Genomic DNA, 25497 nt, shown 5'->3' on the forward strand with positions numbered 1-25497 from the left:
CACACACACACACACCACAAATGTACATAGATAAATGTACATGGACATATGTACACATAGACATACATACTACATACACACACACATGTATAATATACATACATGCATGCATGTGAAGAAATAGGTGTGTATATGTTCTCATGTATTCATGTCTGTGGATATATATATATATATATATATCCATCCACAGACATGAATACATGAGAACATATACACACCTAAATATACACACCTATATATATATATATATACATATATATATGCACAGACTCGGCCACACATACGTGTGTGTATATACACATAAACACACAGATATATAAATGCTTGCACTTGTGTGTGTGCGTGTGTGTTGGTACAGTTTGTGGTGCCAACTATGAAATGAAGAGGGGCATTGCTTTTGGTGAGGGTGCTGGTAGTAGCAGCAGCAGTAGTTAGGTTCCCAACTGTATTTTTAGCTCTGTCCTGCCAAATTTTTCCCATTGAAGCTTCAGATTATCTCAAAGAGAAAGAGAGAGAGAGAGAGAGAGAATGAGAGAGGGGGAGGGTGTTGAGTGATGTTGGGTAGGAAGAGGGTAAAGGAATTGGTTAGGGGTTTGGTGGGTCTGCGGTTGGTGGGGGTGGGGGCGGTTGAGGGAGAGAGACTATGGGAAGCTGAACTTTGAGAGGGACAAAAAAAAAAATATATATATATATATCTATATATATATATATATAGAAAAAATAGAAACTAAAGAATAAAACAATAACAAAAACAAGAACCCCCTTCCAGTGGGACAGGAAAGGGAGGAAGGAGGAAGTCATCCATTCACCCCCCCCCCTGCATACACACACCCACAGACATACATATATATCTATATATATATACATACACACACACATACATATACCCAAGCACACACATACACTACAGCTGTTAGTGAGTGTGAAGTAGATAGAGAAAATAACAGATTTGGGGTTGTGTATATAGTTTTTTTTTGTATATATACACACACATGCATATATTATGTGTGTGTGTGTGTGTGTGTGTATAAAATCAGAGAGGGAGAGGGGAGTGGAGAGAGATTTTTGAATCTCTGGTAATAGTTTCAGTAGAGCAGATAGTAAGGAAAGGAATATCTTGACAGGGATATACAGGGAATAATGGCAATGAAAACGAAGAAGAATCTTTTGGTAAGAACAACCAACCTTCCTCTTGTTTATTTATTCTAACCTCCTGTCAATATTCTTTCATTATCTCCATCAACACACACACACACACACACACATATATATACATACGTACATACGTATGCACGCATCTCTTGTCCTTTTGTTGTTTCTTAATATTTTCTAAGAATCAAAACATTATCATCCCTGTCTCCCTTAATGTTGGTGTTGGAATACGGCATTTTCTTATGTTGAGGGTGGTACAGTGCTATCCTAAAGCATGGGCACGCTGGACATTTGTCCAAGGGGCTTTACAGGGCTAAGGGACCAAACTCTAATCTAAGTATGTCTGGTTTACTATCAATAAATAATCACCATAGGGCCCAGTCCACTGATTTTCCCGGGGTCTGATATCATTGTTAATACAGCCCTAGGGTGATAGATTGATTAAAATCATCTGATTTTCAGCTGAAATGCTTTGTGGCGTTTGTTGTGGTTCATTAGGTTCTGAGTTCAAATCTTACTAAGGTAGCCTCCGTTTTCAATCCCCACCCCAAATTTTGATAAAGTACCAGTTAATTATTGGGATTGGTTTAACCCTTGAGCATTCAGATTACTGTGAAATGAAATGCTTCTTACCAGTTCCTCTCAAGCTGTCCAACCCATGCCAGCATGGAAAACGGACGATAAATGGTGATGGTAATGTTTTGAATTAATTGGGCATTCTCTTGTGGCTTCGTGATTGATTATTTTTTCGTAGATTGACATTGTGGGGTATGTGTGAGAGGCCTGATCTATCCAGTTTGAACATAAAAACATGGAGAATATCTTGGCCAGATATGGCCAGTTTAAATGTTGAAGGGTCAGTCAACTGACCCTACTACGTAAACGACTGGCCCTTGTGTCTAAATAAGAAATTAATATTTTGTGGTTGGCAGACATGCTGGCGAGTAGTGTTTAGTTACATACCTGCATGTTCTGAGTTCAAATTCTACCAAGGTCAAGTTTGCCTTCCAGGTTTCGATAAAATAGGTACACCCAATTGAGTATCTGTACTCAGTTTAACCAACCATGCCCATCACTCCTGTTTTGAAGCCTTGTGGGTTTGTAATAAATCATAAATATTGTTATTGTGGACAGGCATGGTTGGTAGGGCACTGGTGACATTTATAATCCACTGCCCTGAGTTCAGATTTCAAGTCCTGCTGATGTTAATTTTCCCTTTCATGCTTTTGGGTTTGATAAAATAAAAACCACTCAGGTACCAGCTTGATTTAATTGACTAAGGGACCAAACTCTAATCTAAGTATGTTTGGTTTACTATCAATAAGTAATCACCATAGGGCCCAGTCCGCTGATTTTCCCGGGGTCTGATATTATTGCTAATACAACCCTAGGGTGATAGATTGGTAAAATCATCTGATTTTCAGCTGAAATGCTTTGTGGCCATTCCTTAACTTAGAAACCATCATCATCATCAAACAATATTATATCGGGGTTGATATAATAAATACCATTTGAACCCTGGGGGGGGGGGGGTTGATGTAAATGACTTATCTCCCTACCACTGCCACGAAATTGCTGACCTTGTGCCAAAATTTGAAATCTTTATTAAACAATAAGAAGAACGATATTTAAATGTGTTTATTGAACTGGACAACGTGAAAAGTATTTCGACAGACAGACAGACAGTCTGTCCTCCCTCCCTGGGTTCCAAATCGCGAATGGAAAGAACATAGAAATTCAGAAACACAAAATATGAACGGAGGCAGTCTTTTATTTCGTACAAATTGTTTATTTACGTTTGTGAAAAGTTATGTCAGGCAGAGTTGTTAGCATGCTGGCCAAAATGCTTAGTGGGGTTTCACCTGTCTTTACGTTCTGAGTTCAAATTCTACCAAGGTTGGCTTTGCCTTCCATTGTTTTGAGGTCGATACATTAAGTGCCAGTGAAACACTGGGATCACTGTAATTGACTAGTCCAGTCCCCTAAAAAATTTCAGGCCTTGTGCCTATTGTAGAAACGATTATTATTATTATTATTATTATTATTATTATTATTATTAAGGCAGCGAGCTGGCAGAACCGTTAGCACACCGGGCGAAATGCTTAGCGGTATTTCGTTTGCCGCTATGTTCTGAGTTCAAATTCCGCCGAGCTCGACTTTGCCTTTCATCCTTTCGGGGTCGAATAAATAAGTACCAGTTATGCACTGGAGTTGACATAATCGACTTAATCCGTTTGTCTGTCCTTGTTTGTCCTCTCTGTGTTTAGCCCCTTGTAGGTAGTAAAGAAATAGGTATTGTGTCTGTCGTTACATTCTGAGTTCAAATTCCACTGAGGTCAACTTTGCCTTTCATCTTTTCAGGGTTGATAAAATAAGTACCAGTTGAGTACTGGAGTCGATGTAATTGACTTATCCCCCTCCCTAAATATCAGGCCTTGTACCTATAGTAGAAAGGTTTATTATTATATTATATTATTATTATTATTATTATTATTATTATTGTTCAGTAGTCTTATTTTCATTTCATGCTTTCAGTGCACACACAGAGTGCAGCTCTCTGTGTGCTGTGGATCTGCATTTGTGGTTTGTTTTGGTTTTGTTATTTCTGCTGTATTGAAAGTGCTCTACAGAGGAAGTGTGCAGTGCCTGGCTAGGCTTCTTTTCTCTCTGTTACATAGTCATGAACCCTGTGGTTTTCCTTATGTATTTGTATGTTTTTTGAGTATACTTAATGTACCTTTTATTATTTTTATAGGGTTGTTTCTTCTATTATTATTATTATTATTATTATTGTTATCATCTCTGCCTTAGCGAAGGCAGAGGTATTGTTTTCAGTTGCATTTGTTAATCTTTTCATGGACAAGATCAAGATCTGCTGGATGGATTCAGAGGAAACTTTCAGGGATGTTTGGCTTCGTGACTGGCATGAATTGATTAGATTTTGGGATTGATCCAGTACCGGACAAGAGTTCTGGATTATTTTTCCTGTTTGTTTTTTTTAACTTAATTTTTGAAAGCGATCCAGTTCATTTTTAGTATTTTCATTTGTAAGAGCCGTCAAGTTTATTTTGGATATTCTCATTTTAAAAATCATCTCTGGCTAATCATTTAGAGGACATTGGTGTCGCCTTTGCAGAGGTGTACACTCTCTGAGTGCTCTCGTTATTATTATTATTATTATTATTATTAAGGTATCAGGTTGGTAGAATTGTTAGGATGCCAGACAAAATGTTAAGCAGCTTGCTTTCTGCTTTTATGTTCCAAGTTCAAATTCCACTGAAGTCCACTTTGCCGTTCATCCTTCTGGGGGTCAATAAAATAAGTACCAGTCGAATACTGAAAGTCAATGTAAATGACTTTTCCCCATCTCAAAATTGCTGGCCTTGTGCCTATAGAAGAAAGGATTATTACTGACATTGGCCAAAGTGGTGGAATGTTTGACTTATTTGATCATCGGACCAATGTTGTATTTGTTCTGCCTGTTTGCGTTTTGAGTTCAATTCCTATTGATGTCACCTTTGCCTTTCCTCATTTCACGATTGATAAAATAAGCACCAGTTAATTAGAGGAATTGATATAATTGACTGGCCCCTCCCCTCAAATTTCTGGACGTGTGCCTATGTTATAAACAATTGTTATTAGTAGTATTATGCAGTGGGGGCAAGGCGTCTTGTGTTGTTTACTGCTGACCTTTTCAATTCTGGCATTTAAACTGGCCTAAATATGCTACCTGTTCTGTTCCGTGTTCAAATTGACCTCTGATGAGAATTCAATAAGATTTGAAAATTGATTAAGGTTGTTTGTTTTTGTTTTTTTTTCAATCTACAGAGAAACAACTTAATTAGCCATGTTTATATCGGTACTCTATAGGCTACAGACACACACACACACACACACACACTGCTGAACCCATGCCAACCTGGAAAATGGATGCTGTGTGTGTGTGTGTGTGTGTGTGTGTGTGTAGAAAGAGAGAGAGAGAGAGAACATGAGTTTATTTCATTGATGATCTAAACCTCAGAGGTACACTAAGTGTAAGTGCTAGAATCGGTCATCCGTTAGGTTCCGAGTTCACAGTTGAGGCTGGAGCTAGGGATCCATAGTAGGCTTCCGAGTCAGCAAGTATTAGTAGTAGTACCCCCACCCCCATATATATATATATTTATAATGTCAATAACAATATGGAGATTTTTCTCATCCATAGATTTTACTTAACACCTATTTAAAACATATTCTCCAGACATACACGTTTTAACTGCTGTGATATAAAAGATATAACTATATCTTGGTATCTCTATCTAAGACCTGTCTATATCAGCCAATTGGTATGTTTATCTAAGGCCTGTCTCTCTCTCTCCCTCTCTGTCAGTTGGTATATCTAAGACCTGTCTCTGTCAGTTGGTGTATCTAAGACCTGTCTGTCAGTTGGTGTATCTAAGACCTGTCTCTGTCAGTTAGTCGGTATATCTAAGACCTGTCTCTGTCATTTGGTGTATCTAAGACCTGTCTCTGTCAGTTGGTATATCTAAGACCTGTCTCTGTCAGTTGGTATATCTAAGACCTGTCTCTGTTAGTTGGTGTATCTAAGACCTGTCTCTGTCAGTTGGTGTATCTAAGACCTGTCTCTGTCAGTTGGTGTATCTAAGACCTGTCTCTGTCAGTTGGTACATCTAAGACCTGTCTCTGTCATTTGGTGTATCTAAGACCTGTCTCTGTCATTTGGTGTATCTAAGACCTGTCTCTGTCATTTGGTGTATCTAAGACCTGTCTCTGTCAGTTGGTGTATCTAAGACCTGTCTCTGTCAGTTGGTACATCTAAGACCTGTCTCTGTCATTTGGTGTATCTAAGACCTGTCTCTGTCATTTGGTGTATCTAAGACCTGTCTCTGTCATTTGGTGTATCTAAGACCTGTCTCTGTCATTTGGTGTATCTAAGACCTGTCTCTGTCATTTGGTGTATCTAAGACCTTTCTCTGTCAGTTGGTATATCTAAGACCTGTCTCTGTCATTTGGTATATCTAAGACCTGTCTCAGTCAGTTGGTGTATCTAAGACCTGTTTTTGTCAGTTAGTTGGTATATCTAAGACCTGTCTCTGTCATTTGGTGTATCTAAGACCTTTCTCTGTCAGTTGGTATATCTAAGACCTGTCTCTGTCATTTGGTATATCTAAGACCTGTCTCTGTCAGTTGGTGTATCTAAGACCTGTCTCTGTCATTTGGTGTATCTAAGACCTGTTTTTGTCAGTTAGTTGGTATATCTAAGACCTGTCTCTGTCAGTTGGTATATCTAAAACCTGTCTCTGTCAGTTAGTTGATGTATCTAAGACCTGTCTATTATGAAGAATTTTCTCTCTGACCCAATGCCAAAACAGTGCTGGGATGGAATGGTGTTGTCTGCAGACTGTATCATGATGAGTCCATATTGGTTCTGGCATGATATTAACTCAAGTGTGAGCGGATGGGAACTGAAAATGATGGCATTTGGCACAGAAATTAACAGTTTTTACTCTTCTTTTGCCTGTTCAACAATAACAAAAAGAAAAATGGCTTTGTTTGATTCTTCACTTGACATTTAATGGTAAGAAGGGAAAAAGAGAGAGGAAGGAATTCAGCGGGTGTGAAGGAATAGAAGGAAGGGCTTTATTTTTATGTTAAAGGTTCTACTGAAGTTAACTACTATTTGACAAGGCTACATTTCAAATAAATAAATAAATAAGATAAAAATGAACTAAAAAAAATCTGCTAAACTCATTATTTTATAAAATAAAAGAAAAAAGGGTGGAATTTTGGAACAAACATTCCCACTTTGACTTAAACAAGTTTTTGTGAGGTTTTTGGGAAAATTTCTTTATGTTTCAATGCTTTAAACAATTGCAACTGTAACAAGATATGTTGTTTAACGCCTTGTTTGTAATTAATTACAAATGTAGATAAACATAAATCAGTGGTTCCAAAATTAGTTGTAAAACTAGACTTTTAATAAAATTAACAGAAATATATTCCAGTTTCACCATTTTCCTGCTCATATTGTACTTCTTTCAGAATACTGCACTTAACCCTTCATCAACCTATGTGGCTGTAACACTGCAGTTTCCTCACCTCTGAACTAGGACAACACGGTTACTGTGTATCTAATATGAGAGAATAAGAAAACCTATAATCCCCCATACAATATCTGAATGCACACCGACAGTGTTATACTCTGGAGTTATTGGGTATTTCAGGTTTTACAACCTCACCTTCATCCAGACAACTTGACCTAGGTTGATCAAGCCTGTGTCCAAATAACGTTCTTCTTACCCTGCCAGCCGCCTCCTTTTAGCCATGTTCTTGATGGCTCATCTTTTTGCTCCTCATTCCTGTAATGCCCACAGCTTCTTAGGTCTTACTCAAAATACAACTTGTGTATCCGTGACCACTCAGAACTCAGAGAACTTGATAAAAAACATTGATAAGAAACTTCACTCAGATGTAGAATTTATGACTGAGCATCTTATATTGGCGTTTACTACAGCTTGTATATAATCAGCCATGCTTTGACTGAATATAACAGCCAAATCTTTTCTCTCAACAAACTCCCTACCCTCCCTGAAATGAGGGCCATATGTTTATATATATATATATATATATTATATATATATATATATATATATGTGGTGAAGCTTAGACAGTAGTAGTAACAGCAATATAATAATAATGATGATAATAATAATAATAATAATATAATAATAATAATAATAATAATAATATTCTGACCTCCCTCTTACACCCATATAAAATTAAAACAGGATGGTCACAGTCAGAAACTAATCATCAAATGTTTCTTTTGATCTGCACACTAACCCCTGCCTATACCTCCTGTGTATTACGGCAGATTTGACTGGGGTTGTTAGGAAAAGGGGTTACCAGACAACAACAACAACAACAGCAGCAGTAATAAGTAAAATAACATCCTAAGCTACACATGTTTATTCCAAAATAGAATTTATAAAAGCTTTAAAGAAAAAAGTACCGAAAGTTAATCATTTCCTGATATTTGTATAGGGCCTCAAAAAATTTAGTGGTGGGTATAAAGGTTGATATAGACCCACAGTATGTGACTGGTATTGTGGTCCCATATAGAGGATGTGCTAGACCAGTCATGGGCCAACTGCAACCCATGGGATTTTCTGAATGGCATACCTAGTGAAAAATTAGCTGGAATTTTTATAGTAGTTTGGCCTGTCTGATGATGAGCCATTTCTCATGTGGCCCTTCTTGGAAAAAATTATTCAGGCGTAGGAGTGGCTGTGTGGTAAGTAGCTTGCTAACCAACCACATGGTTCCGGGTTCAGTCCCACTGCGTGGCATCTTGGGCAAGTGTCTTCTGCTATAGCCCCGGGCCGACCAATGCCTTGTGAGTGGATTTGGTAGACGGAAACTGAAAGAAGCCTGTCGTATATATGTATGTATGTATGTGTGTGTGTTTGTGTGTCTGTGTTTGTCCCCCTAGCATTGCTTGACAACCGATGCTGGTGTGTTTACGTCCTCGTCACTTAGCGGTTTGGCAAAAAGAGACCGATAGAATAAGTACTGGGCTTACAAAGAATAAGTCTCGGGGTTGATTTGCTCGACTAAAGGCAGTGCTCCAGCATGGCCGCAGTCAAATGACTGAAACAAGTAAAAGTGTAAAAGAGAGTATGTCTGATATAGTGTGGGTAAATGAAGGGAGTACAGGGTATATATTGGGTAAATGAAGTTCAGGGTACAGAGCAATCTTGGGAAAACTGCAGCCCATGCAAATTACAGCATAAATAAATTAGAATTGGGTCCTTTGACCTATGAGGCCCCTTGGATAAATCAGTGCACTGGTCCCTATAATATTTGACAGCATGCCACAGCATGCATAGATTAGAATTGGGCCCCTAGACCTATGAGGCTCCCAGACAAATCAGTGCACTGAGCCCTATAGTGTATATTTATCGACAGTAAGCTCCAACATAAACAGATCAAATTGAAGACCCTAGACACAAGATGTCCCTACGTAACAACCTACTGTGCCCATGCTTCAGGGCAAAACTGGGTGCATGGTTTATGTTAAAGGGGGAAAAGCTTTCTTGAAGGGCACCTGATTTATTTTGTTAAGTGTCATGAGATTTTTTTTCTTTTAAGAAGTAGTCTTATTTTGTTAACAGATACATATTTCTAAGGGCCACGTTAATTTTTTTTTAATCTGTCATGGTCTTACTTAATTAATGGGTGCATTTTAATGGGGGTGGGGAAACAGTTTATTTTGTTAAAAGGCACATTGTTAAATTTGTTAAATGACATACGGGTTACTTTTAGGTTAAAATGCCAAGGTTTCGGCGTTGGGGGTGGGGTCAACACAAGAGTTAGTACATTTTACTGCCTTAAATAAACCTGATCACACTGGATAATGTTGTCCTAGATATACTATGTCAGAAAATAAGACATGATAGTTATATCAAGAATGATGATAATACATCTGTATGCGTGTGTGTACATGTGTATATCATATATACATATATTTCCATACATACATACACACATACATACATATATACATAGACATACATACATACATACATACATATATGCAGATGCATTAATACAGAAAAGGTTATATGATACTGCACATACAACTGTTAATCTATGTGTGTGTATGATAGATGTGTATTTGGTAGGTGTGTGTGTACATCTTAGTGCATACACACACACACACACACACACCATAATGCTGTATAAGATCTCCGTTTAATTATGGGAAAAGTTTAATGTTTCTCATTTTAAATGATTTCCCTTCTGTATTGTCATCTGAGCAGCTTCTGTTGTTGTTGTGATATTCACAGAGCATTTATCAAATTATTTATAAACACACACACTCAGATATATATATATATATATATATATATATATAGCATATATATATATTATATATATAATATATATGCATATATATATATATATTATATATATATATTGCATATATATATATATATATATGATATATATATATATATATATATGCATATATATATATAATATATATATATATATATATATATATATATGCATATATATATATATATGTATATATATATATATATATATGCATATATATATATATATATGCATATATATATATATATATGCATATATATATATTATATATGCATATATATATATATATATATGCATATATATATAATATATATATGCATATATATATATATATATATGCATATATATATATATATATATGCATATATATATGTATATATATGCAATATATATATATATATATATATGCATATATATATATGCATATATATATATATATGCATATATATATATATATATGCATAATATATATATATGCATATATATATATATATATGCATATATATATATATATGCATATATATATATGATATATATATGCATATATATATATATATATATATATATATGCATATATGTATATATATATATATATATGTATATATATATATATATGCATATATATATGTATATATATATTATATATGCATATATATAATATATATATATGCATATATGTATATATATATAATATATGCATATATGTATATATATATATATATGCATATATGTATATATATATATGCATATATGTATATATATATATGCATATATGTATATATATATATATGCGTATATGTATGTATATATATATATATATATATATATATACATACATACACAGAAATTTCCTTATTTATTCTTACTCACAGACACACATATTTCATATTTATACATTTTTCATATATACATTCATTTTGTGTGTGTGTGTGTGTATATCATCATCATCGTTTCACGTCCGCTTTCCATGCTATATGTATCTATATATGTGTGTGTGTGTGTGTGTGTGCACACCTATTTCCATATTTATACACACATACACACCCATATATATTTCCATATTCACACATACGCATAATATTATATATAATGGAAGGTGTGTTTGTGTGTATGCCCTGTAGGGTGATGATACGCTTGTGACAAGTGAATTCTAGCCGAAGTCTTATCATCGTTTCTGGTTTCCAATCTCAATAGAACATCCTTCTGTTGATTCACTTTTGGAAAGGCATCACCTCTGTTTATTCTCCTAAAATCCTTCCTGTCTTCATGTTACATATGAAGAGGCAATGGGGAGACCTATTCTAGGGAACTTACTAACATACCCCCTGTAGTGCTTCCAGCACCACCCTTGTCATTATACTAGGCCCAGGCATTAGTGTGTATGTCTAAGTTTACCTTGGAACCATGTGATTTCTAGGTTGGATCCTGACTGCATGGCACCTTGGGTACATCTTTCAGCAATTCAGATACTCAATAATGTCTGAAGGAGAGAAACCCTTCCTTGTGTATTATGTGGCATCTGGAATAGAGAGAGAGGAAAAAATATCCCCTACTCACACTTTCTGTCTGCCTTAACTGCAGAATTAAGATATTGGAGACCATCATCTCTCTGAAACTTCACTGTCATTCATTTCTATAACCATCAAGCTGGAATTTCTTGAGTGGTTCACAGAATGAGAGAAGTTATTTCTTCAAAATCTGAATGCCCTAGTTGTCCCTTTTGGTAGTAGCCCCCCACTTGTTTTCTTTTGAAGCTTTTCCCTCGCTCAGAATGAAAATATATATAAAACCAAAGTCTAACCATTTAGCAATCAGATTATCCTGTCAATTCATAGTTTTTAAAAGTTTAATCATGAATTATCTTGTTGCTTCAAGATTTTGATGATGTGATAGAATGACATTGTAGGGAAGGTATTGATCTAGCTGGTTTGAACCATTAAACTGGTCGAATATTTTGGCTGTATATGGCTGGTTTAAATGCTAAAGGAACTTGCCCCACAATGTAACAGAAATGCCATTACAAATCTGTAATATTCATAAATAACGTTTCAAAATGGTGTGAATTAAGGATGGTAGGTATCCTGGGTGGAAGAAAGTTAAACCAAGGAAGATTCTCTGGGAAAATATGGGAAATAAACTTAGGTCTACAATGGATGAAATGGAGGTTTTTGGCATATTATGGCACAAAAGGTGGGTTTTTTTTTTATAGATTCTTCCTTTATTTAATTCTTTGAAATCTCGCAGCCAAGTTTTATAATTTCTGATGTTTTTTTGTTTGTTTGTTTTATTCACAGAATTAAAGTCAATGACCAGATCATCGAAGTTGACGGCAAAAGTCTGGTGGGCGTCACCCAAGCGTATGCAGCATCAGTGCTGAGAAACACGAGTGGAACTGTGAGGTAAGCTGCCGTTTGGGTCTAACTTTATCAGTTCATGTTTGTGGGAGTGAAGCTTGGTTATTTTCCTATCTGTATAAAGAAATGTGTGTGTGTGTGTGTGTGTGTGTGTGGGTGGAGGGGATTAAAGATTGGTATCTGTGTCAAAGATTATGCTGTTTTTTTTTGTGTGTTTTTGAGGAACAGAAACTCTGTTGATAAAGTGGTGGTGGTCATATTGGTGGTGTGGTGTGTGGGGTTAGGATGATGGTGTATGGTGTCGATGGTGTCATAGTTGTAGTAGCAGTTTCAAGGTAGGAGTAGCAGTTGTATTTTGGATAGGATTGGTAATATTGCATATACTACTTGTTGTAGTAGTAGTAGTAGTGGTGGTGGTGATGGTGGTGGAATTTCTGATAATACTGATTACTTAGACACAATGACTAATTCCAGACCCCTTCAGAGATGCACACACACACACATACACACACACACATACACACACACATACACACACACACACATACACACAACATCACATATCCACGCACAGAAATAGACTAAGAGGACCCATCATTCTGACTATTTATGAGTGTGATACTGTATCTTTCCTTCGGGGTTTTGCATAACAACAACCAGCAAACACAAAACATGGTACTTAATTCTAATATAAGACGGCGAGCTGGCAGAATCGTTAGCACGCGGGGCGAAATGCTTAGCGGTATTTCGTCTGCCGTTACGTTGTGAGTTCAAATTCCGCTGAGGTCGACTTTGCCTTTCATCCTTTCGGGGTCGATAAATTAAGTACCAGTTACGCACTGGGGTTGATGTAATCGACTTAATACCTATGCCTGTCCTTGTTTAGCCCCTTGTGAGTAATAAAGAAATAGGTACTTAATTCTAATAGTTGTTAGTCTTTACATTTTTCTCTCAGTTCCAAATAACCACCACCGCCATTATCATCACCACCACCACCACCACCACTGCCACCATCACCACCATATTCACATTTGTTTTTTCCATGTTAGCATGAGTTGTAAGAGTCTTCTTCCAATAGTTACCACTTGTTGCCTTTCTTTGCCATTATTTTTTTCTTCATCAGATTCACATTCCTCTGGTTGTCGTCTTTCACCACTTCTTCTCATATTTTCCTCATTCTTTTTCTCTTCACCTCAGCTTCCTTCCTTTTTTAAACCTGAATACCCTTACACACACACACCAACTTTTTCCTCTCAGATCATTTCTGTTCCATCATTTTTGCACATTAACATCACACATCCAGCAGAGGATGCCTGCCACCACTTCATTCCAGCTTCCTTTTCCATGTCCTCTGCAATCACTCCATGTTTTGCTGCCCTGCAGCATCACCTTTCGTACACAAGTATCATACAATCTGCTATTTATTTGAACAGAATGCCTCTTTGTTGCCAACAGCCATAATAGTTTTCCTGTCTATATTTTTACTCTGGTTCCTAAAGTTTCAGGAAAGTTTTCTCTACTGTTATAGGCACAGGTATGGCTATATGGTAAGAAGTTTGCTTCCCAACCACATGGTTCCAGGTTCAGTCCCGCTGCATGGCATCTTGGGCAAGTGTCTTCTACTATAGCCCCGGGCCAATCAAAGCCTTGTGAATGGATTTAGTCGACGGAAACTGAAGGAAGCCTGTCATGTATATGTGTGTGTGTGTTTATGTCAGTGTTTGTCCTCCATCACTGCTTGAGAACTGGTGTTAGTGTGGTTATGTCCTTGTAACTTAGTAGTTTGGTAAAAAAGACTGATGGAATAAGTACCAGACTTTTAAAAAAGACAAGGGCTATGTATCAGCTACTCTTATTCATATATTTAATACTATGACATCAGCACTCTATACAACCCTTCGTCATAACATTAGCAATATGTACCAGCCTGCTGTCTTTTATTTAACACTGTGACACTTGGCCTATGTAAGGGCCTTAAAGGTTTCTCAATACTTTTATATTGATGTATTTTATTATTATGATTGTCCACTGTCCCTCTGGAATGCCCATAACCTTTTGGTTTGAAGCTATAAAAATATACCAGACTGTGTCACTAGAAATTGATTACCTTTCACTGGCTCAGTCCATGTATATGTATATAGGCACCAGGGAGTGAAACTCACCTGTGTAAAGTACAAGAGGTATTTCGTTTCATTAGTGATGACTTTTCTTTTTGCTAGATGACAGTGCTAAGCTTAAAATCTTGTGGTTCTCCTGAGCAAAATCCTGAAGTCTTATGATAATGTGGTTATTAAGCTTTACTTTTATATTACACTATGGAAGACTAGGGATTATAATTTTTTATGACTTAATAGAGTTGTCACTATTGTTACATATTTAGGAGAGGTTGTAATTTACTTATGGAATGTATTTATTGATACGGTTGTACATTGGGTAAATGTGTTTGAAAGTTGTGGTTCCTTTGGTATGTTTGTTCCCAAACAACACTTATTTTAGTGCTGTTGACACTGCCGGATTGGATGGTACTGCTCAGGTGTCGAAACCACAATGATATCCGTGGGGCAGCTGATGATGGAGGTATGATGGATTGTTGGTATGGCTGTTTTTGTTTATGTGGATTAGTATTATTGGATTATTGGTATGGCTGCAGAATAGTATTATAACACATCCTTTTGATAAATTTTTCTGAAGAACAACTCTTGAAAATATATAAATTTGCAGGACTATGCAACCAGTCCCCATACTAAAAATGATAAAAACATGACAGAATTATTACAGGGTTCCAAAATCTGTAGTTTTTTTGTTTTTTGTTTTTTTTTTGTTTTACTTCTGGTGGAGCAGGGAGGTAGAGAAAAAGGATGAGGAAGTAAAGTTTACGCAGATAGAAAAAACATGTTTGTTAGGAAGTGTTTTATCTTGAATGCATGTATGTACTGCCATGACTATCTAGAGATTCTGGATACTTAAAAGATCTGGCTGATATCCTGATGTTGCAGTGGGTAGAAGAGTTACTGTTATTGTTGTTGTTGTTGTTATATACCCTGGCTGTTATTGTTGTAATAGTAGTCAGAATCAGAGGAGATATCGTCCTGTTATAAAACAAATCCACTTATCTCCTTTTAAAAGTCCTCCTCACTTGTTCATTACTTCATCTTTCTTCCATCTTGTTATTTCTTCTTTTTCTTTCATCTCCTATCTTCTTTTCATCTTTTCTATTTTCCTCTCATATTATTTCACGTATTATTCCTCCATTTCAACCCCTACCCCTATCTCACTTATCATCCTTTCCATCTTTTCCCTATTTTTCTTCCCTATTCACTTTTCCCTTTTATTCTATTTTTATTTCTCATTTCTTTTGGTCCTTATTCACTTTCTTCTTTCATTGTCCCCTATTCTTTTGACTGTGTTCATCATCATCATCACCATCATCATTATTATTATTATTATTCCACCGAGGTCGACTTTGCCTTTAGTCCTTTCGGGATTGATAAAAGTAAGTACTGTCTATCTACAGTATATCTACTTCCAGTGTAGACTATGCCTTGATTTCTTTTTTGTTTCCCCTTTTCTTTTGTATGTTAGCTGTTAGTCCCTAATTAGGTGTTGTAATATAATTGGGACCACAATAGTTTGTACTCACAAACATTTACTTAGCAGAAGTTATTGGACGTTTATAAACTACAGCATCTTTCTGTGGATGTTGAGGTTTTCGTGTTGGGTAAAGTTGTTAAAAAACTTACTGATGGTCTGTGATTTTCGAAAGGCAGGTGTTGTTGTTAACAGTGCTTTGGCCCAGATCCAGTGGAATTTATAATCAGATGTGTTGCAGTTTTGAAACAGCTTTGTTTATCCCTGATGGCATTATCCAACCATGGTAAAGTAAGGGAGGAAGCACTCCGTCGGTTACGACGATGAGGGTTCCGGTTGATCCGAATCAACGGAACAGCCTGCTCGTGAAATTAACGTGTAAGTGGCTGAGCACTCCACAGACACGTGTACCCTTAACGTAGTTCTCGGGGATATTCAGCGTGACACAGAGAGTGACAAGGCCGGCCCTTTGAAATACGGGTACAACAGAAACAGGAAGTAAGAGTGAGAGAAAGTTGTGATGAAAGAGTATAGCAGGGATCACTACCATCCCTTGCTGGAGCCTCGTGGAGCTTTAGGTGTTTTCGCTCAATAAACACTCACAACGCCTGGTCTGGGAATCGAAACCACGATCCTATGACCGCGAGTCCGCTGCCCTAACCACTGGGCCATTGCGCATCCACCTATGGTAAAGTATTTGGTGTTTGGAAGGGCATCCAGCTGTAGAAACCAAGTTGAAACAGACTATGGCTCTCCAGCCATGCCAGCATCTGTTAAACTGTCCAGTCTATGCTAGCATGGAAAATGGACATTAAATGATGATAATGATGATAGGGTGTATGGTTTGAGGGAAGTTTGGCTGCTATTTCAGGCATATCAAGTGACTGCATAACAGTCTCTCTCTCTCTCTCTCTCTCAGCTCATTTCTGAAGTGTGCAACTTGTAGATGCTATGACCAGTTGTTGATGTCTACATGGGGATTGCCCGATCAATCAATGTTCAGAGGCTGTGAATGATTTGGTTGTGTATATTGACCATGGCCTGTTTCTCTCTGATGTGCAGCCTGATATGTGTATTAGCTGCTCTAGCCAACCAACTTGATGGCTGTTCACTGTGAGCTGTTTGGTTCCTCTCTGCAGCATGCGACCTGCTTTATGACATAACTTCAACAAATAATTGATTTCATTTAAAAACAAAGAAATTATTTAATTAAAAAAACGTTTATTTCATTTATTTATTATTTTCTCTTTTTTTTTTTTGCATCTATCAGATCTTTTGATTATTTCTCAAACTATTGGAACAAAAATGGATTTAAGAGGAATCTGGGATTGTTGTTGGTGAGATTAGGAGAAAAGAAAAAAAATTGCAGACTGAAGTAAATAGTGTTGGCACAATCTGCAAGAAATTTATGGTTGGCATTGCAAGGAGAATGGTTATTTTATGACTTCCAGCCAGTATGATGGATCTCTCAAACAAAAGTTCTACATGTTTGCAGATATTTTTCTTGATTCTCAAAGATTTTAGTCTTGAAAATTTCTTTAGTATTTTACAAGATTTAAACATATCTGATGCCAATTGCCACCACCATTTCAAAGAACAGTTCTACTCTATTTCACCTTCCCCTCTAATCCTGGTGAAATTCAATATTTATCAAGGAAGTGAGAAATTCTGTGACTCTTTGGGTCTCTTAATAATAATTCTTGTATCTGTTTTGTTTTCGGCTTGTTTCATTGGATTCATTTTTCATGGCTTCAAAATTTCTGATCTACTTCGAAATTCTTCTAGGATTCAAATTGGTCGCGAGAAGGATCCAAGCAAAAGTGAGGTGGCCCGTTTGATCCAGCAGGCTTTGGACCAGGACCGGAAGAAAGAGGAGATGCACAGAAAGGACCAGGAGAGACTCGAGAGGCTCCAATCTGAATTCCAATCCAAAGACGAAGCTGAGCAACAGTACGACTACGACGAGAATGGCGAACTAGAAGACGAGGACGACGAAGAAGAGGACGAAGAAGACGAGGAGGAAGAGGACCTTGAAGAAGAAGTAGAGGAGGAGGAGGAGGAAGAGGAAGAAGAAGACGAGGAAGAACTTGGCAAGGTTGTATTGTATCAATTTCTTTACTTTTGTGTTTGTTTGTTATATTATTCTCAAGTATTTGTGAATGTGTAACTAATGCACACACACACACACACTATATCTATCTATCTACCTACCTACCTACATATCTATCTATCTACCTACATATCTATCTATCTACCTACATATCTCTCTATCTATCTATCTTATCTATCTATCTTATCTATCTTATCTATCTATCTTATCTATCTATCTTATCTATCTATCTTATCTATCTATCTTATCTATCTATCTTATCTATCTATCTTATCTATCTATCTTATCTATCTATCTTATCTATCTATCTTATCTATCTATCTTATCTATCTATCTTATCTATCTATCTTATCTATCTATCTTATCTATCTATCTTATCTATCTATCTTATCTATCTATCTTATCTATCTATCTTATCTATCTATCTTATCTATCTATCTTATCTATCTATCTATCTATCTATCTATTATCTATCTATCTATCTATCTATCTATCTATCTTATCTATCTATCTATCTTACCTATCTATCTATCTATCTTACCTATCTATCTTACCTATCTATCTTACCTATCTATCTTACCTATCTATCTTACCTATCTATCTTACCTATCTATCTTACCTATCTATCTTACCTATCTATCTTATCTATCTATCTTATCTATCTATCTTATCTATCTGTCTATCTTATCTATCTTAACTATCTATCTATCTAATCTGTCTATCTTATCTATCTTAACTATCTATTTATCTATCTATCTATCTATCTATCTATCTATCTATCTATCTATCTATCTATCTATCTATCTTGTCTGTCTGTCATTCTTTCTTATCTTTCTTTCTTTGTTTCTTTATATTGGAATCATTCCTGACATTTAAGTTATTGTGTACAATTTTAAACATAAAAACTAAACAAAATTGTGTCCATATAACATATCTGTACCTTCCACTTTCCAGCTGTGCCTTGTAAAAACCTAAGATTTATATTAAAATAGGGTTTATTTGCATTCATTGATATTCGGTAAGCATGCATTACATCCATGCAGGAAACTCTGTCAATATATATATACATACATACATACATACATACATACATATATATATATATATATATATATATATATATAGATATATATATATATATATATATATATAGATAGATAGATAGATAGATAGATATTAGTGTGTATGTTAGTCCAGTGTAATTTAAACATTAAACTGTGTGACAAACAGCCACGGTTTATAAACTATATATATATATATAGATAGATAGATAGATAGATATAAGTGTGTATGTTAGTCCAGTGTAATTTAAACTTTAAACTGTGTGACAAACAGCCAGCTGTTTATAAACTCTGTGTGTATTTCCGTTGTATTGTAACTTCATCCTTTCTTAGAAAATCCTGGTTTGAGTCTTAGGAGTAGATGTAAAAAAAAAAACATGTGAGATTTTTCCCTAAAAAAAAATGCAAACAACTTTAATTCAACCTGACGGACCATTGGGAAAATTTAACCCTAACCCAGCAATAATCTAAATATCTCCTAAACAATCTTTCTTGTTTTTATTTGTTTTATTTCACTTCTGCCCTGTTAATTAGTGTTAAATTTAAATAAGTCTCTTTTATACGAAAGTGAGTCAAAAAGTAATGTCATGTTGCTTAGGACAGTTATAATTACCAACACAGGAACATGTATCATACATCAAAATGAAGCTGGTCCTCTGTGGATCACATCCCTACTTCTCAACACAGTCACCGTTTTTCTCTCAATAGCAATGTTCCACCTTCAGATGAGAGCATGTATCTCTGTCCCTTAAAATTTTGTTGACTGTTCTTTGAGCCACTTCTTCATTACAGGTTTCACTTCCTCGTCACTGGAATAATGTTTGCCTCTCAAACCCTCTTTCATGGGGCCGAAGAGATGATAGTCCAGTGATGAGGAAGTGAAAATTGTAGTGAAGAAGTGGCTCAAAGAACAGTCAACAGAGTTTTAAGGGACAGGGATACATGCTCTCATCTGAAGGTGGAACATTGCTATTGAGAGAAACGGTGACTATGTTGAGAAGTAGGGATGTGATCCACAGAGGACCAGCTTCATTTTGATGTGTGATACATGTTCCTGTGCTGGTAATTATACCTGTCCTAAACAAAATGGCATTACTTTTTGACTCACCCTCATATTTATTATTTGTGCTTATTTTCTTTTGTTGTTGTTGTTGTCAGGAGTTTGAAGAAGCCGACCAATCATTGGAAGACCCAATGGCAGGGGAAGCTACTCCATTGTCGATGCCTTCCAGCGAGCTGCTCAGCTCCCCGGAAGAAACTTCCAAAGCTTCTATAGAAGTGTTTGAGTTGGAGGAGAGTAGCAGTGAATCGATTTCACCCGATATGGAGTCCCAGGCAATGTTTGTCAAGTTAAAAGAAGTAAGTACCATTCTGTTTGTGGCTTGTTCTGATAAAATGACACCTCTCACTTTTTGGTTAAATGTTTTAGTTAGCAGAGGAAGGGCTGTTGCTGCGATCTTTGCAGGATCTTTGAGTCTGCTGAGGGGTAGGAAAAGAAGAATCTATAACTCTGTATATAAAGCCATTGTCCAATCTAATCTCAGACGAAAGGTACACAAGAACCTTGTATTGGTGTTAAACCAAGTGGCTGCATATTAGACCCAACATCCTGTCCAGTAAAGGTATCCAGGGCCTTGCTGGTAGTATTAAGCCTACTGGCTCTGTGTTAAACCCAAAACCCAGTCTACTAGACACCCACAAGATTATCCACCATCTTTCCAACAATAACCTTGGGCACTGTTTTGAATTCCTTATGTCTAACACTTGTGGATGTGCTTCCAAAATCAGAAAAAAGATAACACTGTACCCATGACTTTTCTCACACTCAGAGTTGTTAGCTATCAGGACACTACATCCTTCAAAACTCCCATGCTTCCCAAAATTCCCCAACAGTACACCTGATGCCTCACTCTACTTTTTTTTTTTTAAATGACTCATTTACTCTTCATTTCCTGTGCATTATTCTATGGACTATTCGAGCACTTTTGGCTACTTTATTTGATGAGCTGTAATTCACCTGAGCACTGTAGACAATAAATTCATTAGTATCATCATCATCATCATTGTTTAACGTCCGTTTTGCATGCTGGCAATGGGCTGGGCAGTTCAACTGGGGTCTGGGAAGCCAGGAGGCTGCACCAGGCACCAGTCTGATCTGGCAATGTTTCTACAGCTGGATGCCCTTTCTAACGCCAACCACTCTGAGAGTGTAGTGGGTGCTTTTTACATACCACCAGCACAGGAGCCAGTCAAGGTGGTGCTGGCATTGGCCTCATTCGGATGGTGCTTTTTACATGCCACTAGCATGAGGACCAAAGCTACAATTTCCATTTGATTGTGATTTGATTTCATTTTGATGTTGATGTACTTGACTCAATAGGTCTCCTCAAGCACAGCATATTGCTCTACGATCCAATGGTACTTTTTGAGTTGGCCAGTTATGTGACACTAGTGTAGGTTACAGCTGTGATCTCACTTTATTTGCCGGTATATTTATCATTATTATATTCTAAATCTACCCAAGGAACAATAATGGTGTTAAACTGGGTGGTATGTTAGAGCCAACACCCAATCTACTAAAAACATCCAAGGACCGGTTGATGGTGTTAAACCAGGCAGTGTTTGGTCTACCACTCAAGCACTCTATTAGGAGTGTCAGAAACAGTTGTCGGGTTTAGCTATATCTGTTTATGTTCTGAGTTCAAATCCTGCAAGGGGCTTTGAATTGGTTTTGTGCCTTGCTAGGACTCCTTAAATTGTTCAACTAGATCCCTTTTATGTGTGATCCTATCAGAAATCAGTTTGCACCCATGTACACATACTTTTTCCCTCTTACTGACACACACACACACTTTCTCTCTTTCTCTCTCTCGCTCCCCCCCTCTCACACAAAACGCACACATTCACATGACATGTGACATATTATCATCCTTATATTTTTTTATCTTTCAGCTCCAGTACAAAAATGCTGTTGCTGAAGCAGAATTAGCAAAATTGAAAGCAAAGGTGAGTCGCATCACCACCACCACCATCATCATCATCATCACCACCACCACCACATATCCACACTCATCATCATCATCACTACCACTACCACCGTCATCATCATCACCACCACAATCATCACCACCACCACCACCTCCACTATCATCACCACCACCACTGTCATCAAAATCATCACCACCACCATCATCATCATCATCATCACCACTCATCATCACCACCACCACTCATCATCATCATCACCACCACCACCACCACCACCGTCACCATCACCATCATCATCATCATCATCATCACCATCATCATCACCACCACCACCATCATCACCACTCATCATCACCACTCATCATCACCACTCATCATCACCACCACCACCGTCATCAACATCATCACCACCACATTCATCATCATCACCACCATCATCCCCACCACCATCACTGCCATCATCATCATCCCCACCACCACTACCACTGTCATCATCCCCACCACCATCACCATCATTATCAATATCAGTAAAACCAATAGTTCCTATATTGTTGACTTGGTGGATTATTGCTAATCTATTCCCCCCACCCCCTGTATCTCTTTAATCCCTACAGATGATACTGCTAGAAAACGCGGAAGGTCAGAAACGTCATTATGAGAAGAAATGTGAAGAAATGGCTCAACGCTTACTCGAAAAGGAGAAATCCCTTGAGAATTCTCGCAAAGAAATAAACAGATACCAGGTAGACTTCGGCCTTGATTCCTTTTGCTTGTTTTGGTGTTTTTTTTCTCATTTTGTTGTTTTTGTCATTGCTGCTAAACCCTTTTTAATGTGGAAGTCAGAGAGATCCACGCCAAACTTCATGGCCCTTAATTCTGGGAAGTGGTTTTATAAGTCTCCCTTTTATTTGGGAATGGTTCAGAAAGTATAAATCTATTTTTTGTTCTTTTAGTTGTTTCAGTAATTTGACTGTGGCCTTGCTGGAGCACCACCTTGGAGAGTCTTGGTCAAACAAATCGCACCCCTCAGGACTTGTTTTTTTCCTTTTTAAGCCTGCTACTTATTTTATCAGTCTCTTTTGCTGAACTGCCAAGTTACAGGGATGTAAACAAACCAACACTGGTTGCCAAGTGGTGGTGAGGACACACACGCATATGCGCGCGCACACACAGACACACATAGATGGTGGGTTTCTTTCAGTTTCCATCTACTGAATCTGCTCTCAAGGTTTTGGTCAGCCCAAGGCTATAGTAGAACACACATACCCAAGGTGCCTTACTGTGGGACTGAACCTGGAACCATGTGGTTGGGAAGCAAGCTTCTTACCACACAGTCATGCCTTTTTTTTTTAAACTGATAACAAATCTTCAATTTTAAACCAATTGAAACAAGAAAAAAAAAGAAAATGTGTGTGTGGGGGGCATGGGGGTGGTAAGCAGCAAAAGATGGAGGTGGAAGGGAGTGATGTCCCCCATTGTTCCCTGAGCATACTATACACAAACACGTACACATCTACATGCACCTCTATACTGCACGCACACAGGAAGAATGGCGTAGAAACAAGGTGAGAGAAAGACGGCAGCTAAGAAGAGAGCTGGTGTAGTGAGTAAGGAAGAAGACAATGTTTGTATGAGTGTATGATGGGTATGGAGGAGGAGGAGAGCTGAGTAAAGATGTAGCATGGGCCGAAAGGGAATGAAACTTGTGGAAAGAGGGAGAGACAGAAAGCAATAATAAGTACATCATCATCATCATCTGTCTTCCATGCTGTCATGGGTTGGATGGTTTGACCGGAGCTGGCAATGACTACGCCAAGCCCCACATTCTGTTTGGTGTGGATTTTATGCAGCTGGAAGTTCTTCCTGCTGCCAACCACTTTACAGAGTGGACTGGGTGCTTTTTTTATGTGACACCAGCACCAGCAAGGCCTGCTTTGGCATGGGTTTTACAACTGGATGCCCTTCCTAATGCCAACCACTTTACAGAGTGTGCTCGGAGCTTTTTGTATGGCACCAACACAAGGGAGGTCTGTTTTGGCATGATTTTTACTGCTGGATGCCCCAGCACAAACAGAGAACTGAATCGTAAAAGATTCATAAAGAGGAAAGGGTAGACCGCCATATCAAGAGAAGGGTTAGGAAATTCCATAAAAGATGAGATTTTTTAAGGATCCAGTGTCCTGACATGTAACAGCCAAACTGGGCAGTCTCTTCAATGCCTCAATACTTCTGAAGTAAATGAATCTCTCCAGATTATTTGTATGATGAATATTCAGTTGAGTGATTCCCAACCCTTTTTTTTTTAATCTGTGGACCCCTTTGATTACTGTTTAACTCGGCTGGACCCTCATAACCATTCCATGTTTTAAAAAATCCTTTTATATTTTTATAATTAAACATTAGGGATTTTGTAAATAAGATTATCAAAATATTTTGTGTATTGTAGAAGTATAACAAATTTGTTGCAGATAAATTTTAACAACAAAATCTTATGTGGACCCCTCACTGTCATGTGGACCCTGGTTGAGGGCCTCTGGTTTATTTGATCAAGTAAATTCAGTAGTCTTTGAATTAGTAGTAAGTGGCTGACTATACCGACTGTCATATACAGGGGCTCAGCTAGGGTAAATGGCGCCCAGAGCAAGCATCAAAATTGCACCCCACTTAAACTGGTGGGGATTTCAGCACATGCATTTTGTGAGGTCAAGTAAGAACACCTATTCTGTTCCAGTGGCATGGTTGGTGATAAGCAAAACAAACTATGCCTAAAAAAGATTAAAAATTTTTTATTAATGGCTTAATTAGAAAATGATCTTGGCTAAAATTGTGTCCTTGCTCAAAGTGGTGCCTAGGGCATGTGTCCTGCTTGCCCCACCCTAGCTACACTCCTTTTTACATAATTGTTGGACAGAATCAATGATACAGAGTGACAAAACTGGTGGAATCCATCCAGTGAGTTTCTGTACAGTTTCCATCTCCCCAAAACACAGGATATTCCATATGGGTGGTACATGTACCACACTGATGAACTCACCTGTACAACAAAACAAAGCTAATATCAAGAAATGACCAACAAAATGACCACTTGGACATTCATGGGGCACAGGTTGTTGTTGTAGCAAGTTACAACCAGTTATTGCTATTACAGACACAATCACACTGTCTCATTATATTGATTGGATTAATTCATCTGTAATGTCTGTCAATGACGACCAAGGACAAAACAGGGGAGAAGACAGGGCACAGTGTGTCTGGCTGAGGCCAATCAGTATGTTTGGGAGGCTCTGCCGCAGTTCAAGCTGTGGTGGTTTGTTGTGACTAAACGCAGTGAGTTGGCTCTGAA

General features: G+C 37.3%; 1 protein-coding gene across 11 annotated transcripts in view; it reads left to right on the forward strand.

Annotated features, from left to right (window-relative positions):
- The window catches only part of LOC115223415 (neurabin-1), a 320060-nt gene that overhangs the window by 216467 nt on the left and 78096 nt on the right, over positions 1-25497 (forward strand). For 10 of the 11 annotated variants that reach the window (XM_036512632.1, XM_036512635.1, XM_036512634.1 and 7 more), the window contains 5 exons: positions 12348-12452; positions 17781-18090; positions 20325-20525; positions 22119-22172; positions 22769-22897. In XM_036512632.1, coding sequence (XP_036368525.1) covers positions 12348-12452; positions 17781-18090; positions 20325-20525; positions 22119-22172; positions 22769-22897 — 799 coding nt within the window. The remainder of the gene's footprint in view (positions 1-12347; positions 12453-17780; positions 18091-20324; positions 20526-22118; positions 22173-22768; positions 22898-25497) is intronic. The other variant, XM_036512633.1, reaches the window with a different exon arrangement.

Source organism: Octopus sinensis, linkage group LG23 (assembly GCF_006345805.1).
Source record: "Octopus sinensis linkage group LG23, ASM634580v1, whole genome shotgun sequence".
Lineage (NCBI taxonomy): Eukaryota > Metazoa > Mollusca > Cephalopoda > Octopoda > Octopodidae > Octopus > Octopus sinensis.